This window comes from Chrysochloris asiatica, unplaced genomic scaffold (genome assembly GCF_000296735.1).
Source record: "Chrysochloris asiatica unplaced genomic scaffold, ChrAsi1.0 scaffold00088, whole genome shotgun sequence".
Taxonomy (NCBI): domain Eukaryota; kingdom Metazoa; phylum Chordata; class Mammalia; order Afrosoricida; family Chrysochloridae; genus Chrysochloris; species Chrysochloris asiatica.
In genome coordinates, this window is record NW_006408606.1 from 10,897,575 (window position 1) to 10,916,754 (window position 19,180).

Consider the following 19,180-nt stretch of genomic DNA (forward strand, 5'->3'; position numbering starts at 1 on the left):
CATCTTAGACCTTCTTCAGATTTTTTAAATCCTTTTTTCTGCTTGCTCTTGTATCTTAGCAGTATTAAGATATCTGTTTTCTAGCTCGCTAGTTCTGGCTTTCATCTCTTCAATTCTATTGCTTTGTCCTTTCAGTGTGTTGTCCATTTCTGATATTCTGTTATGAATCATGTGGAACTCATTTTGTAGGTTTTGAATTGTTTCCAATGCTTTATCTTTTTTCATTATTCCTGTAATGCATTCCTGATTTCTTCCTTATTTTTCCAAACTCCTCTGTAAAGTGTTTTGATACATTTAATTATCATTTTTCTGAATTCCTTATCAGGCATTTCCAAAACCTGCCCTCCTTACAATATGAAGTCTAGGTCTACCTCCAACTCATTTGTCTCAGTCACTTTATCTTGTTTCTTGACCTACACAGAGATGGTCATTTGTTTCTTGGGCATATTCAGTAGGTAAGTGTGACCTTAATAATTAGATGAATTTATGTTGATGTTTTGTAATGCTACCTCATTTCCTCTAGGTAGATGTTATCAGGAGATGGACTTCTATTTTCACTCTTCTTATTACTCAACTCAGACTAACTGTTGCAGATGTTGTCTGCCTAACTGATGTACAGCAGCTGATTTGGTTCTTGTCTGCATGGTGGGATTTTATAGGGTGTGATTGTAGCTTGACTATATGACCACAATTGCTGTCTCCTCTTGGGTAATGTAGGGAGAGAAAGAGCCCACTAAAGGTAAAGAGGGAATCAAAAGACAAAACAGCAACATCAAAAAGACAGATTGGATACTATAGTTTATAAAAATAGAAAGGAGAGAAGAGAAAAAAAATTCTGTAGCCAAATATGTGTATGACTTTAATGTCCCTCTTTCAGCTTCTTGTCTTCAAGGCTGCCTGTGAAATTTTAAAAGATACCACTCTTGGTTGTTATAATGTAACTCAGGACATAATTTTCAGCCTGATTCCTTTTTAGTCTGCTTTCTCCTGGTCTAAAACCCCCATTCAGGCCTTTTTCCTAGTGATAAAAAGTTCAGGGCCAACTGTGGCTGTTTTGCACTGCTGTTTGGTTTTAAGTGGAAACTGTCCCTTTAAATTCTGAACAGATCAGTGTGCATGTGTAGTAGAACTCTACAGATGGCATAGAGGTGTCCACTCACTCAGGCACTCCTTCTAGTAACCAGAATGGAGGTACACAGACAGTGAGAGACCAATGAACAGAGATAAAAAAAATTAAAATGTCTGCACTTTTATCTCCAAGGATCAGTCAGGTGTCAGGTGTCTATAGTGGCTCTGATCATTCCCCTATTCTAGCTCACCCAAGATGGCCACTCTGGGAGCTGCTGAGATCAGCCAATGAGAAAGCACTAGATTTTTTGCTTCTGCTACAAATTCCACCAGCTGTAAGACTTTAAACTTTCTAAATATTCCTTTATATGTGTAGTTCAGAATTCTGGGACTGTCCCCTGAACCTGCTTCATCCAGTATTCTGTGTTATTGCTGATGGACGTTCTCCCTGCACTTCTTCATGTTCCACCATCAAGCTCACCTCTCTCTACCCTGCAAACTTTTTAATGCTGTAGGTTAATGCACTAGACTGCAAGGTTGGTTTGAACTGCAGCATTGGCAGTTCAAGCTCACCATACGCACCTCAGAAACTCTATAGAGGTCTCTATGTGTTGGAACCCACTCTACTGCATTTATCAACAACAAATTTTATCTCAATTCACAATAAAAACATAAAAGAAAAATTAATGCAACTGAAATGCTGAAGTTCAGTTACACCCATAGTCACCTTCAAAGAAAGGTCTAATGGTATATTTCAGAAAAATCAGCCAGTGAAAACTGTATACAGCAGAGCTCAACTCTATCCCACATGTTATCAGCAGTCAGCATGAGCTGGAACTGACTTTACTGTAACTGTTTTGTTTGATTTTGTTGTTTTGTTTGTTTTTGGTTTTTGTTTTTTTTTTTGGTTGGTTATAAGATGAGAATACTTTTTAAGTGCACATTGATAGTTCATGCAACTGACATAATGAATTAGTTGAACTCAAGTAGCAAGATCAGAAATGAACATAATTTTATCTCTTGTTATTCATAATAATGCAATCTGATGAGTCTCCAATCCTGGGGATGAAATCTGATATATTAAACTTGTCAAACCCTGTACATTTTCCTCTGTTCAGTTTCAGTCACAAGAACAGTGTTAGTTTCATTACTAAAATGCCTACTCTGGTGTTTCAGTCATATAAGTTCATATTCTCAATGAATTTAAAACTTCTCCCTTCTTCCACCTGAGTCTGGTTTACACCAGAGACTACGACATGGAAAGGGGTGCTGATTGGCTTCTTCTCTGCTCTCTTGTTTTGCATTTCTCTTTCTCCATTTCTCCATTCTATTAACTGACTCTGGCACCTTGCAACCTGATGAGGAGAGTAGTGGGAGGGAAGGACAGGTGTTCTTTTGTATTGGTGCCCGCCAGTATTGCTGATCTCCATGATTGAGCTTTTAGTTTATAGAATTCTTAATTATGGCGCCATTGAGGTCTTTGACTGCCACTCTCTTGACATGAGGGTGCTTCTCAGATGATTGCTCTTGTTGTTGTTGTTAAGTGCCATCGAGCCAGTTTAAACTTATAGTAACACTGTATAGCGTTCCCAAGGAGCAGCTTCTGAGCTTGCACGACCGACCTTGTGGCTCAAATTGACTTTGCAGTTCAGCACATTAACCTGCAGAGCCATACCAGGACTCTGGCTGCTCATGAAGACCCATAAATTTCCACATAACTACATTGTCAGCTCCTTTCTGCTGGCTAAGTCTGTCCTTATATTCAACTGGAGCTCTTTAGAATGCCTAATTCTATTCCCATTTTTAGGGTTCATTGCTGCTCCATGAAACATGCAGATTTGACAATTATATATATTGTTGTTTTTGTTTTTGTTAAGGGTCATTGAGGCACTCAGTTAATAACGACCCTGTATAGGATTTCTAAGGAACAATTGGTTGGTTTCAACAGTTGACCTTGTGGTTCAAAGAAACCTTTTAATACAGTGTTTATCCTACAGCGCCACATATTGTATAGTAAGTTCTACAAACCATGTGGGTTTTGCATTATATATATATATATGTATATACACACACACACACATATCCTATGATAAAATAGTTATGTTATTGTTAAGTGCTATTGAGTTGGTTCTGACTTATAGTGACCATATATAAGATAGGATTTCTGAGGGGTGGCTGGTGGATTTGAATCACAGACCTTATGGTTAACACTGCTGTGTTGTTTATCCTATAGCAACACACACACACATATATATGTTGTGAAGTGCTGTTGAGTCATTTCCAACTCATACTGACACTGTATAGGGTTTCCGAGGAGTGGCTGGTGAGTTTAAATTGCTGACCTTGTAGTTCAAACAGATCTTGCAGTTTACTGCATTATCTCACAACACCACACCAGGATTCCATCTATACCTATGTCTATATCCTATATATCTCTATATATGTTGTTGTTAAATGCCTCCAAGTTGGTTCTGACTACTAGCAACCCTGTATAGGTTTCCAAGGAGCGGCTGGTGAGTTTGAACTGCTGACCTTGTAGTTCAAACTGACCTTGCAGTCCAGTACGTTAACCCACAGTGCCACCAGGACTCATATGTATCTATATAATTATTTTAGCGGTCCTGGTATGTATATCTCAGATGGTTTGTTGTTGTTGTTGTTGTTGTTGTTAGTTGTTGGAGTTGGATCAGTACTGACTCATAACAATCCTATGCACAACAGAACAAAACACTGCCTAGTCCTGGGCAAACCTCATAATTGCTGCTATGCCTTAGCCCATTGCTGTTGCCACAGTGCCAATCCATCTCGTTAGGGGTCTTCCTCTTTTTCTATGACCCTCCCCTTTACCAAACATGATATCGTTCTCCAGGGACCAGTCCCTCCTGATAATAAGTACAAAGTATGAGAGATAAAATCTGGCCATCTTGGCTCCAAGAAATACTCTGGCTCTACTTCTTCTAATACAGATCTGTTTGTTCTTTTGGCAGTCCATGGTATTCTCAATATTCTCCTCCAACATCATTACCCAAATGTACCAACTTGTCTATGGTCTTCCTTATTTGTTGTCCAACATGTGTATGAGGTTATTGAAAATACCATGGCTTGGGTCAGGCACAACCTTAGTCCTCAAACTGCCATCTTTGCTCTTCAATACTTTAAAGAGGTCTTGTGCAGCAGATTTGTCCAATGCAATACACTGTTTGATTTCTTGACTGCTGCTTCCATGAGTGTTGATGGTTGATCCAAAAAAAATGAAGTCTTTGACAACTTCAATCTTTTCTCTGTTTATATGGATGTTTTTATTAGTCCAGTGGTGAGGATTTTTGTTTTCTTTACATTGAGATGCAACTCATACTGAAGGCAGTGGTCCTTTCTTCATCAGTAAATATTATAAGTCCTCGTTGCTTTCAGCAAGCAAAGTTGTGTCATCTGCATATTACAGATTGTTAATGAGCCTTCCTCCAATCCTGATGCCATGTTTTTTTTCATATAATACAGTTTTTGGGATTATTTACTCAGCATACAGATTGAATAAGTGTGGCGAAAGAATACAACCCTGGTTCATAATTCTAATTTTAAACCATTTGGTGTTTCCTTGTTCCATTCGAACAACTGCCTATTGGTCTATGTACAGGTTCCTCATAAACAATATTATGTATTCCAGAATACTCATTCTTTGCAATGTTGTCCATAGCTTATCATGACCCACACAATCGAAAGCCTTTGGGTAGTCAATAAAACACAGGCATCTTTCTGGCATTCTCTGCTTTCAACCAGGATCCATCTGACATCAGCAGTGATACTCTTCGTTCCATGTCCTCTTCTGAATCTGACTTGAACCTCTTGAAGTTATCTGTCAATGTATGCTTGCAGCCGTTTTTGTATTATCTGTATTAAAACTGTACTTGCATGGAATACCAATGATATTGTCCATTGACTTCTGCATTCCATTAAGCCAACTCTCTGCAATGGGCACAAATATGGATTTCTTTCAGTCAGTTGGCCAGGTAGCTGTCTACCAAATTTCATGGCATGGATGAGTGAGTACCTCCAGTCTCGGCTCTGTTGTTGAAAGATAGCAATTTGTATTCTGTCTATTTCCAGTGCCTTGTTCTTTGCCAGTGCCTTCAATGCAGCTTGGACTCCTTGCTTCATGATCATTGGCTCTTGATCATATTCTACCTCTTGAAATGGTTGAACATCAACCATTTCTTTTTGGTACAGTGACTCTGTGTATCCCTTCCATTTTTGTTTGATGTTTTCTGCATCATTCAATAGTTTGCCTGTAGAATCCTGCAATACCACAACTTAAGGCTTTCTGTAGAAAGATTTAGAGTAAACAAAATGGCAATGCTCTTTTTGTTGTTGTTAGGTGCCATCTAGTCAGTTTTGACTTATAGTAATCAAATGCACAACAGAACAAAATACTGCCCAATCCTATCCCATCCTCACAATTGTTTTTACTCTTGCACCATTTGCTCCTGCCAGTGCCAATTCATCTCATTTGGGGCCTTCTTTTTTGCTTACCCTCCACTTCATTAAGCATGGTATCCTTTTCCAGGGACATAATAACATGTCAGAAGTACATGAGACAATGTCTTACTATCCTGACACCTAAAGAGCATTCTGGCTGTACTTCTTCCAACACAGATTTGTTTATTCTTCTGGCAGTCCATGGTACTTTTAATATCCTTCTCCAACACCGTAACTCAAATGCATCCGTTTTTCATAATATTCCTTTCCTTATTCATTGTCCAACTTTCACATGCATATAACGCTACTGAAAACAACATGGCTTGGGTCGGGTACACGTTAGTCCTCTAACTGACATGTTTGCTCTTGAATATTTTAAAGAGGTCTTGTGCAGCAGATTTGCCTAATGCAAGACATCATTTGATTTTTTGAATGTTGCTTCTATGAGAGTGGATAGCGGATCACAACAAGATGAAATTTTGACAACTTCTGTGGTCATTAATCTTCATCAGTATTTTATCTCCTCTTCAAATTCAGCAGGCAAGGTTGTGTCATCTGCACATCACAGGCTGTTAATGAGTCTTCCTGAAATCCCGAAGCCTCATTTTTCTTCATAAAATTCATTTTCTCAGAATATTTTCTTAATATATAGATTACATTAGCATGGTGAAAGAATTCAACCCTGATGCACCCCTGATTTTAAATAATCCAGCACCCCTTGTTCTGTTTGAATAACTGCCTCTTGATCTGTGTATTGGCTTTGCATGAGCTGCAATGAAATGTTCTGGAATACGTATTTTTCACATTGTTATCCATAGTTTATCATGATCTACATAGTGGAAAGCCTTTGTATAGTCAATAAGCAATAGGTTAAAATATTTCTGGTATTCTTTGCTTTCAGCAAAATCCTTCTAACATCAGCAATGACATGCCTCGTTTCACAATCTCATCTGATTCTGGCTTGAACCACGGGCAGTTCCCTGTCAATGTGCTGTTACAGCCACTTTAGAAACATCTTCAGCAAAATGTTACTTGCATGTGATATTAATGATATTGTTCAATGATTTCTGCACTCATTTGGGTCACCTCCTTTTGGAATTCGCATAAATATAGATCTCTTCTATCTTTTTCAAATTTCTTGGCTTAGATTAGTGAATGCTTCTAATGCCCCTTAAGTTTGTTGAAATTTTTCTACTTGTATTCCATCAATTCCCAAATCCATGCTCTTTGCCAATGCCTTCAGTTCACCTTCAACTTCTTCCTTTAGTTACATTGGCTCTTGATCATATGAAACTTTCTTGAAATGATTAAACATTGACCATTTATTTTTAGTATAGTGAATTTTTGTATCATTTTCATCTTTTTTTATGCTTTCTGCAAATTCAACATTTTGTCTACAGAATCCTTCAGTATTGCAGTTTTCTCTTTAGTTCTTTCAGCTTGAGAAGTGCTGAATGTGTTCTCTCCTTTTTGGCTTTCTAACTACAGGTCTTTGCATATTTTATTATAATATTTGACTTTGTGTTCTTGAGCTGCCCTTTGAAAATTTCTCTTCAGCTTTTTTATATCCTCATTTCTTCCATTCTCTTTAGCATCCCCATGCTTCAGATCAAGTTTTAGATTTTCTTCAAACATCCTTTTGATCTTTTCTTTCTTTCTTGTCTTCTTAATGACCTTTGGCCTTCTTCCTGTATGATATTCTCGATATCATACAACAAGTCTTCTGGTCTTTGATATTTAATGTTGAATGCCTCAAATCTGTTCTTCAGATGATCTCTAAATTCATGTTCAAGGTCATATTTTGGTTCTTGTGGACTGGTTTTAATTCTCTTCAGCGTCAACCTGAACTTACATATGAGCAATTGATGTTTTGTTCCACAGTCTGTTCTTGGCCTTGTTTTGGAAGATGATATGGAGCTTTTCCACTGCTCTTCACACAGATGTAGTCAATTTTATTTCTTTGTATTCCATCTGGTGAAGTCCTTGTGTACCCTCATCTTTTATGTTATTTAAATAAGATGTTTGCAATGAATGTGTCATTGCTTTTGCAAAACTCTGCACTTTCCAGCATCTTTTCTATCACCAAGGCCATATTTTCCAACTACTGATCCTTTCTTTTGTTTCTAACCTTAGCATTCCAATCACCAGTAATTATCAACACATCTTGATTATATGTTTAATCAATTTCAGATTCAAGAAGTGGGTAGAATTCTTCAATTTGATCATCACTGGCTTTAGTGGTTGATTTGTAAAATTGGATAATAGTGATATTAATTCATCTTCCTTGTTAGCCTATGGTTATTGTCCTATTACAGAGAGTGCTGTACTTCAAGATAGATCTTTGAATATTCCTTTTGATGATGAATGGGATTCAATACCTCTTCAATTTTACTGACACAGTAAAGCATATGATTTTCTGATTCAAACTGTTCAAAGTCAGTCCACACCAGCTTACTGATTCCTAGGATATAGATCTTTATGCGGTCCTTTTTTTTTTTTTTTTTTTTTTTTTTTGACATCTTCCAATTTCCTAGATTATTGATGTTTCTTGCTGCTCTTTCTCCCCATTTTGAGCTGTGCTCCATCAGCAAATTGAGGTCCTGAAATTTTACTCTATTTGCATCATCACTGTCAACTCTACTTTGAGGAGACAACTGTTCTCCAGTGGTATTTTGAGAGCCTTTTAACCTGAGAGGCTCATCTTCTAGCACTATATCTAATAATATTCTGATGTTATTCATAATATTTTCTTCTTCTGCCATTATATTTGACAATGTCCTGCTACTAAGGTTTTCAGTGACTAATCATTCAAAAGTAGTCCACCTCTCCTCCTTTCTAGTCTGTCTTAGTCTAGAAGCTTAGCTAAAACTTGTCCATTATGTGTGACTCTGCTAATAATTAAAATACTTATGGCAAAGCTTCCAGCATCACAGCAACATGTAAGAAACCATATTGTGATACACTGACAGATAAGTGATGGACAATAATTTTGATAAATTCTCTTACTTTTATTTATGTTACAGAAATAAATGAGATGTGGATACACATAAAGATTTAATTTGATTTTGAAATAAATTCTTATTGATGTTTTTGTGATGGCACCCAACAACAATTGTATCTGTGCTATTATTATTAACACTGTTATTAATGGTTGTTTTTGAATTCATATGAAAACTAGTCTGTCAGAAATAGTATAAATAAATCAGCATCACTTTTCCATAAAATATATAACTCAAGAGCTTGTAGATGAATTTGACTACTTCTAAGATAATAATAATTCAATTCCAGGTTTTCATTTGTGTCACAATATAAAAGTTATCTGTTGTCTTTTTATATCTTTCCAAGCAATGTGATTATTGCAGTACAAAAGAGCAGTGACAAAATATGTGCTTTCAGTACTTCTCAATCGAAATAAGTCTGACACTTTGCCAAAATTTACCTCTTTAACAATTGAGGAAGCCAAATGATTTACCATTGAGCTAGCTAGAATGCAGTACAAAATATTTTTTTCAAGCATACTTTGACAATTGTAGTACTCTTTATCCAACTGAAAACTTGTAACTATAGTGGAAAATAGAAGCTGAGAAAGATAAAAATGAAACTGAAGAGAGAAAAATAAAATGTGAATTCTTAAGAACTCAAGCAGTTAAAAACAACAACAACAACAACAACATGCTTTTAACAAAAGAACAATTTAACATTATATTGCTTTTAAATGAATATTAGTGGCAAATTTTTAGAGACTTAAACGTACTGCATTACAATCATGCTGTTGTTGTCAGGTGCCCTTGAGTCAGTACCAACTCATAGCTACCCTAAGTATAAGAACACTGCTTTGTCCTGCACCGTCCTCATAACAGTTTTTATGTTTGGCACATTGTTGCAACCACTGTGTTAATCCATTTCCTTCAGAGTTGTCTTTTTTTTTTTTTTTTTACTACCTCTCTGATTTAATATGACTGATCTCACCATCCGAAAGAGTAGTCTGACTTTGCTTCTTTCAAGCATGATTTGTTCATCTGGCAGCCCAGGATACTCAATATTCTTTGCCAACACCATAATTCAAATGCATCAATTCTTTTATGGTTTTCCTTATTCATTGTCCAGCTTTGGCATATATATGAGACTATAGAAAATATCATGGCTTATGTCCTCAAGGAGACATTTTTTGCTTTTAGAAACTTTAAATAGGTCTTTTGCAGACAATTTATTTGCCCAATGCAGTACATGATTTAACATCTTGACTGCTGTTTCCATGAACAACTTATTGTGAATTCAAATAAAAGAAATCCTTGACAACTTTAATGTTTTCTCAGTATATAATGATTGCTTACTGGTTTAGTTATGAGCATTTTGTTTTCTTGCTTTAGTTAAAGTGTAAGATATACTTAATTTTTTATCTTTATCTATATGTGTATCTGGTCCTCTTCATTTTCAGAACAGTTGTGTCATCTGCATATCACAGGTTGTTAATGAATCTTCCTCAAATCCTGATGCTATGTTATTATAGCCCACCGTCCCTGATTGTTTGCTCAGCATAGAGATTGATAAAAAGATACAACTCTAGTATATACACCTTTCCTAATTTTAAGCCATGCAGTATCTCCTCGCTCAGTTCAAACAACTGCCTCTTGGTCACACTCTTGTGCACATTCCTCATGAACACAATTTAAGTGTTCTGGAATTCCCAGTCTTTGCAATGTTATCCGTAATTTATTTTGATTCACATAGTGGAATGCCTTTGCATTATCAATGAAATAAAGATAATCATCTTTTTGGTGTTCCCTGTTTCCAAAGAGGATTCATCTAACATCAATAATGATATCCTTCATTGTATATCCTCTTCTGAGTCCAGCCTGAATGTCTGTCTAGCTTTTCACTATTTGTTTATGATATTAGTATTCTTTTCTTCACTCTTCTGGATCCCCTTTCTTTCCATTAGGTATAACTATGGATCCCTTCTAAATGGTTGGCCAAGTGACTCTTTTTCAAATCTCTTGTCGTAGACAAGTGAGGGGTTCCAGTATTACATTCGTTTGTTGAAACATCTTAGTTGGTATCCCATCACTTCTTGGATCCTTGTTTTTCCCTTTAATGTAGCTTGTACTTCTTCCTTCATACAATTTGTTCTTCATCATATGCTATCTCGTGAAATGATTGAATATCAACAGTGCTTTTGGTACAGTGACTCTGCATACTCCTTCCATCTTCTTTTGATGGTTCCTGAATTGGCCAATTTTCTGTGTACAGAGGTCTTCCATATTGCAACTCAAGACTTGAATTTTTAATTCCATTATTTCAGTCTTAAAAATGCTGATCATGTTCCTTCCTTTTGCTTTTCCAACTCCAGTTCTTTGCACATATCTCTATAATACTTCACTTTGTGCTTTTGAACCACCTTTGAATTCTGTTAGGCTATTTTATTTTATCTTTTCTTCCATTTGTTTTATATACTTTATGTTCAAAAGTAACTTTCAGTGTCTTTTCTGGCATCTATTTTGGTCTTTTTGTTTCTCTTTTTAATAACCATTTGCTTTCTTCATGTATGGTGTATTTAATGTCATACGGTGTTAATGTTCAAAGTGTCAAATCTGTTCTTAAGAGGGTCACAAATTCAGGTGGCATATACTCAGGTTGTATTTTTGGTCTTATGAACTTGTTTGAATTTCCTTCAACTTCAAATTGAACTTGTGTATGAATTATTGATGGTCTATTGTGCAAGTATCCCATAGCCCTGTTCTGATTGGTGGCATTGAGTTTCTCCATCATCTCTTTCAACAGATTTAGTCTATGTGATTATTATGTATTACATCTGGTGAGGTCCACATGCTTATAAAACGTATCTCTAACGAATAAGTCATTGGTGTTGCAAAACTGTATCATGCTATTTCCCACATCCAGCAAGATCATATTTCCCAGCTACCAATGGTTTCCATTCCAAACATCATTAATTATCAATACATCTTGATTGCAAGTTTCATTAATTTAGACTATAGAAGCTGGTGAATTTCTTCATCTTTAGTTTTAATATTGTGCATAAATTTGAATAATTGTAGGTGTATAGATATTATCACATCACTGACATCATTGTACTTCAGGAAAGAACTTGAAATGTTCTTTTTGATGATGAATGAGACATCATTTCTCTTCAATTTCTCATTCTTAGCATAGTATGCCATATGATTGTTGAATTAAAATGACCAGTACAAGTCCATTTCAATTCACTTATATCTGCAATAATGATTTTAAAGCATTCCATTTCATTTCCAACTACTTAGTTTGCCCTGATTCACATTTGTATGTTCCATGTTCTAATTATTCATGAATGTTTGCAGCTGTTTCTTCCCATTTTGAATCCTGCCACATCCACAAATGAAGGTAATGAAAGCTTTACTCTATCTATGGCATTAAGGTAGACTCTATTTCAAGGAGACGGGTCATCCCCAGTGATATTTTGAGTGTATTCAAACCTGAAACCATCATATTTAGCACTATACCAGACATTTATCCATGGTGCAGTGTTATCCATGAGGTTTTCCCTGGCCAAATTTTCCAAAAGCAATTACTGTGTCCTTGTTTCCAGTCTGTAGTCTGGAAGCTCTATTGAAATCTACCAATCAAGGGTGACCCTGCTGATATTTCCAATAGCAGTGGCAAAACTTCCAGCATCAAAACAACATGCAAGCCACTTCAGTAAGACAAACTAACAGACGAGTGGTGTATTATAATACTTGACTCTATTTTGTTCTTTTGATTCTGAGTACCCATTTTTTTTAATCAAACTATTCTTATGTTAAAGGTTAAATATGACTTCTTATATGAAAAAGAGCATGTCTGCTGCTTGGAGGAGTGGACCAGCCCTGTGCACCAGAAAATCTACACAACTTTCATTCTTGTTATCCTCTTCCTTCTGCCTCTTATGGTGATGCTGATCCTGTATAGTAAAATTGGTTATGAACTTTGGATCAAAAAAAGAGTGGGAGATGGTTCAGTGCTTCAAACGATTCATGGAAAAGAAATGTCAAAAATAGCCAGGTCTGTTCAATAAATATTCACCTGTTTAAAATTGAGTTTGATATTCTGAAAGTTACATTAGCAAGGGATTCCAGATGTCCCTGCTAACTCAGTCAAACTATTCATGTTTAGTTTACACTTAACAAAAAACAAACAAACAAACAAAAAACACCTACTGCCATGAAGTTGATTCTGACTCATTACAGTAAATGCGGGGCAAAATTTTTGAATTTATATGTGTGGCAGGTAAACAAAAACAAAACCACTAGCTCCCTAATCAAAAGTGATTCTCTGGAATTTATGAAACTTTTATTTTTTCTCCTTTATATAAATATGACCTGGTAGGAAGATCTATGAGCTAGTGTCAGAATGTGGTTTCCTGTGAGTACTCTCCTCCCTCTGTCCCACACAGACACATAATGTGGATGTGTCTGCTACTCCCAAGGGCCCTGTTTTTCTCACATGTAAAAAAAGCAAAGTTACACCTGTCCTTACTTTTTCCTATCCAGGCTTGATAGGCATTAGGAGATATGTGTGATAACCCTTTTGAAAGCAGAGTATGTTTATTTTAAAGTATACTCATATTAATCATATGTTTTATTATTTACTAAGATGTTTGCTATGATGTTGTTATTCATTTATAGGTACTTCAAAACGAAGTTTAGTTGTATAGTACTTATAGCTAATAAAGTTTCTTTTATAGTCTACACTCAATGATTATTTAAAACCAAGCAAAATCTTATTTAGAGAAGCTTAGATTTGATAATATTCTTAATTTTCTTTCAAGTGTGCAGCGACCTCTAGTGACTTGTTTGTATAAAAAAGTTCTCCCTCATGACACTTGGGAGCCCCTGAACTATTTAGCATCTTGGTTTTTATTACAGACTTATGCTCCCACTTCTACTATGTTGAAATAAAAGATGAGTGTGACTATTTTGGTAAAACCTACTACAAAAATGTAGCTCTCTTGCAAATGCTAATCTTCATCACAGGACTCATGAAGAAAACGAGGTAGAATCTTGGATAATCATATTATATAGATATAAAGGACTGCATTTTAAATTTTATCCTTCAGGCTTACTTACCATATTACATAAATATTGATGTTTTGCTATTGAAAGCATAAATGTCTTTCAGTGTAAAGTGAATAAGAACTGGAGTTAGTGAGACTTCCTAACTTTAAATCCAAACTACATTCCTAACTAGGCATCTGATTTTGCATATTGCTTAATCTTTCCTGTACCTCAGTTTATACATCTGCCAAATGGCTTGTTGGGAAGATTAACTACCAAGTCTACAGTAAACATTTGGCACATTGTCAGACCCATAATGAGCACTTAGTAAACATTGTCTACTATTATTTTGTTCAGTATAGTGCTTTCCAGGTGACTTATTGTGAGAAATTTTCTTTCCTTTTTTGTTATCTTGTAACATCTTATGAGATGTGTAAATATGAGAACTCTATTGTTGTTGTTAAGTGCCCTCAGTTCTGATCCATAACCCATAACCACCCTGTATATACGTTTCTGAGGAGCAACTGGTGAGCTTGAACCTCCAACCTTGCAGTTCAAATGGCTTTGCAGTCTGTGCATTAACCCACAGCGCCACACCAGGACTCCCTGAGAACTCTATTAGGATGTGGCGGAAAAATGATAATCAGCCTACAGTCAATCTATCATGAATTGTATGAATATTTTCAAAATTGGAAGGTCTAGGCTTAAAATTGATTTAATAGGTCTGTTATCAATGTGACACATTTTCCAAGGAGAAACGAATCAATCGAATATATCTTTTTATGGATCCAGAAAGAAGAAACGAGCTGTCATTATGATGGTGACTGTGGTGGCTCTCTTCACTGTGTGCTGGGCACCTTTCCACATTGTCCACATGATGATCGAATACAGTGAGTGTCATTCTTATTTAATGGAAGTTCTCCTTCATTTCCTGCTACTGTGCACAAAGAATTAATGAAATTTATTGCTATTCACTTAGGCAATCAAACATTCAAAATTTCTTTCACATTTTTAAGAAGACCAGATTACATGATATGTAATTCTGTATGTCTATGACTAAAGCTTTAATAACTGCAGAAGAGAGCGATTTTGAGATTCTTCTCTTGTGTTTTTCCTTCTGACTTCTCATGCTCATTTATAAATTGGTAGAAATGTGACATCCTCTTGGGAAGGTTCCCTTATTTAGATACTTTACTTAAATCATATGAATTAAAAAATACCTAGAATTTAAGTCAGACCAGAAGTGTATTCTTTCTGATACACAGGCACTTAATATGGTTCTCAATATGATTATATCACATATGAACATTTTAAAGCAACTGCTTCAGCCAATTTACACGAAGCTTGGAGTTACCAAGTTGAGATGCCATGGAAACTCCAGGCACCCAGCCGTCCAATTGTGAGCTCTGGTTCTTTGAGAAGGAAAACTCATCACAGAAGTTATTTTTATCTACATACCAGATGCTTCTTTATGCGTATCTTTAACAACTTGTTCCAGTGTAAGTCTTAGATAAAGATATATGATAAGACAGCCATTTTACGTTCTTGCTTATTAAAGCAAATATGCATTCTAAAGTATTATTCCATTTCAGGTAATTTGGAAAAAGAATATGATGATGTCACAATCAAGATGATTTTTGCTATTGTGCAAATCATTGGATTTTCCAATTCTATCTGCAATCCCATTGTTTATGCATTTATGAATGAAAATTTCAAAAAAAACTTTCTGACTGCAGTTTGTTACTGCATAATCAAGGAATCCTTATCTCCAGCACAAAGGCGTGGCAATTTAGGAATTACAATGCTGCAGAAGAAGAAAGGAAAGTTTTCTGGAAGAAGGAACCCAGTAGAGGAGACCAAAGGAGAAGCTTTCAGTGATGGCAACATTGAAGTCAAATTGTGTGAACAACCAGAGGAGAAGAAAAATCACAAACGACATCTTGCCCTGTTTAGTTCTGAACTTTCTGAGAATTCTGCTTTACGCAGTGGACATTGATTGTGATGATACTTTCATGATGCCATTCCCATTTGAATCAGAAGAGAAAATTATTTTGTTTTTTTCAATTCTTAAAATGACAAAAAGGAAAAAATCATTTCCCCATAAAAATTACATTATTCATGAAAATAAAATTTTGAAAAATTAGTAAATAACCCTTGTAAGTTATAAAGACCATGCTTTTCATCTAAATATTGTATAAGAATAAATGTTCTTGGCTGTCAGTTTTCCTCATATATAGTCAATGTAATGTGTCTTTCTATGTTGCATACTTGGACAGGAAATTAATTTTAAATTGATAACTTCTTTTTTTAGTAATTGTGATAGTTTTACACAATGAAATTATTAGTGCACAAAGTTAAGTGATATAGTCACAAATGAGATCTGTGCCATAAAACAAAGTCAAAGAAGTTGAATAGGCAACCATGTGCTAGATTTAATGAGACTTGGTAACATAGTGGTTACTAATCGGGTTCAAAACTACCAGCTGCTCCGCGCGGGAGAAAGATGAGGCTTTCTGCTCCGGTAAAGATTTACAGCCTCGGAAACCCTGTACAGGATCGCTATGCGTCGGAACCGACTCCACGGTACCTAACAACAACAACAGAGCTGGTTTTGAGGACTCCTGGTGTGGTGCTGTGGGATAATGCACTGGAATGCAAGGTTGTTTGAACTTCAGGGTAGGCGGTTCAAACTCACCAGCCGCTGCTTGGAAACCCTGTACAGGATCACTATGTGTCAGAACTAACTTGATGGCACTTTACAACAACAACAACAGAGCTGGGTTTGAGTTTAGTGATTACGAATTAGACTGCTAACCTCAGGGTCAGCAGTTCGAAACTACCAGCTGTTCCGCAGGAGAAAGATGAGGCTTTCTACTCCCGTAAAGATTTACAGCCTTGGAAACCATGTGCAGGGTCGCTATGAGTTGGAACTGACTCCATGGCACATAACAACAACAACAACATAGGCCTATGAGCTATGAATGATTTGATGACTGAAAAGGCTTTTAACACCTTGAATCCTCTATTCAATCCTGTAAGCTGAAGGGGCTATCTCATACTTCATGAAATTGCTGTGAGAACAAAATGATGCATGAATGGGAAAGCACTTTGTATTGCAAAGTACCTTCCAGTTCCAAAATCATTATCATAGCTATTTCAAGATTTACCTTTCTGTTCCTTTTTAATTTCTGAGACTTGCTCCCAACTTTGCCCACCAACTTTCAGGCCCTTTTTTTTGTTTTTTAACCTAGTTTGTTTAATCAAAAGAAGAAGGTTTCTGGAATTTTCACTTATGGATTGACTGTAATATGTTTACATCAATGTAACTATCTCATGCATTTATATTTTAATAGTTATATCTCATATTTTAATATTTCTATTTTACATTTTAATCTTGCTATATTCATTAAGGGGTCCCCTAGTATGGCACTATGAGATAATGCACTGGACCACAAGGTCAGTTTGAACTGCAAAGTCAGTTTGAACCACAAGGTCGGTGGTTCAAATTCAGCAGTCACTCCTTGGAAACCCTATACAGGGTTGTTATGAGTGGGAACCAACATGAAAGCACTTAACAACTACAACATAACAATAATATATGCTAAGGATCCTGGTGGCTCTGAGGAATAAGTGTTGTGCTGCTAACCAACTAGGGTGATGTTTCAAACTTACCAGCTGTTCCATGGGAGAAAAATGAGGCTATCTGCTCCCTTAAAGATTTACAGTCTCTGAAACCCTATATATCGTTGCTATAAGTCAGAATCAACTCATGCTGGTGGATTTGGTTTGGGGTCTATATTCAGTAGGGACTGAAAGATTATGCAAAGCCTTTTTGAGTCACTGAATGATGTAGACAATTAAGCACCAATAACTGTGACCGTTAACTGAAAGGCTAGCAGTTCAAGTCTACTCAGAGGTACTTTGGATGAAAGGTCTGGTGACCTAAAGAAACAGTTTTACATGCATAGGGTCACCATACAACAGAATTTACTTGGTGATAACTAGTCTAAAGGTGCTATTAAACCTACTCCAACCCATAATGACTCTATGTACAACAGAATAAAACACCACACACCCAGTCCTGCACAATCCTCACAATTGCTGCTATGATGGAGCTCATTGTTCCTGTCATGGTGCCAATCCATCTTGTTGGGGATCTCACTCTTTTTGGCTGACCTTCCACTTCACCAAGCATAATATCCTTCTCCAGGAATTGGTCCCGCTTGATAATATGACCAACGTATGCGAGACGAAGTCTGGCCATCTTGAGTTCTAGGGAACATTTCTTCCAATACAGATTTGTTTGTGCTTCTGGCAGCCCATGGTACCTTTAATATTCATCTGTAACACCATAACTAAAATGTATGAAGAGGCAGTCATTTGAACAAGGGAAACACTGAGTGGTTCAAAATCAGGAGAGGTGTGTGCCAGGCTTGTATTTTTTTCACTATACTTATTCAATTGTATGATGAGCACATAATCTGAGAAGCTGGATTATATGAGAAGAATGTGGCATCAAGATTGGATACAGATTCATTACTAACCTGCAATATGCAGGTGACACAACATTGCTTGCCAAAAGCAAGAAGACTTAAAATACTTACTGATGAAGATCAAAGAACACAGCCTTCGGTCTGACTTGCATGTCAATGTAAAGCAAGCAAAAATCCTCATAACTAAACCAATAAATAACATCATGATAAATGGAGAAAAAGATTGACGTTTTCAAAGACTTCATTTTGCTTGGATCTACCATCAACTGCATGGAAGTAACAGTCAAGAAATCAAATGATGTATTGCATTAGACAAATCTGCTATACAAGACCTCTTTAAAGTGCGCAAGAGCAAATATGCTAGTTTGAAGTCTAAAGTGCACCTGACCCAAGCTATCGTATTTTAAAAAGCCTTATATACATGTGCAAGTTGGACTATTAGTAAGGAAGACCATAGAAGAATTGATGAATTTGAGTTATGGTGTTTGAGAAGAATTTGGTTGATGGGAATGAGAATCAACTGTAAATCCGTGAAATTGTACCATACTTTAGATTAATTTCAAGAGAGCTGAGTCAATAAAATCAGTGGCGTTCCCACATTTCTCCTAAATCTTATTTAAACCCAAGCTGCTCCTTGGAAACCCTATACAGGGTCACTATGGGTTGGAACTGATTCAATGGCACTTCACAACAACATTTTGTCTTCAGTCTTCTCCTCTTGCTGACAAATGTCTGGATTTAGAAGCTAACACAATGCCTGCTTACTCTCTTTTTGACATCTGAGATTCCCCAAATCCAATCACAGCCTTATGGTGAGCATGTTTTTTTTCTGCCCCCAGTTTTCATGTGCTTAACCATTAAACCCTATAATAGAAAGAAATCAATGTCAAGAAACCTAATGTATTTCACATACTGGGGGCTTTAACTTTTGGAAACCGGAGAGCTCCAGCTGATGGATCTTTTAAGATACTGATCCAACAACCCACTGTCATGGAGTTGATTCTAATTCATGTTCTTTTTACATGTCATCAAATCAGGTTCAACTTACATTGACCTTTTACAAGGTTTCTGAGGAGCAGCTGGTGGGTTTGAAACATCCACCTTGTGGTTAGCAGTTCG

General features: G+C 36.3%; 1 protein-coding gene across 1 annotated transcript in view; it reads left to right on the forward strand.

Annotated features, from left to right (window-relative positions):
- Positions 1-15,680, forward strand: part of QRFPR (pyroglutamylated RFamide peptide receptor) — a 164,921-nt gene extending 149,241 nt beyond the window's left edge. The window contains exons 4-6 of the mRNA XM_006866278.1: positions 12,341-12,576; positions 14,361-14,458; positions 15,161-15,680. Coding sequence (XP_006866340.1) covers positions 12,341-12,576; positions 14,361-14,458; positions 15,161-15,564 — 738 coding nt within the window. The 3' untranslated portion in view covers positions 15,565-15,680. The remainder of the gene's footprint in view (positions 1-12,340; positions 12,577-14,360; positions 14,459-15,160) is intronic.
- Positions 15,681-19,180: the final 3,500 nt, after the last annotated feature.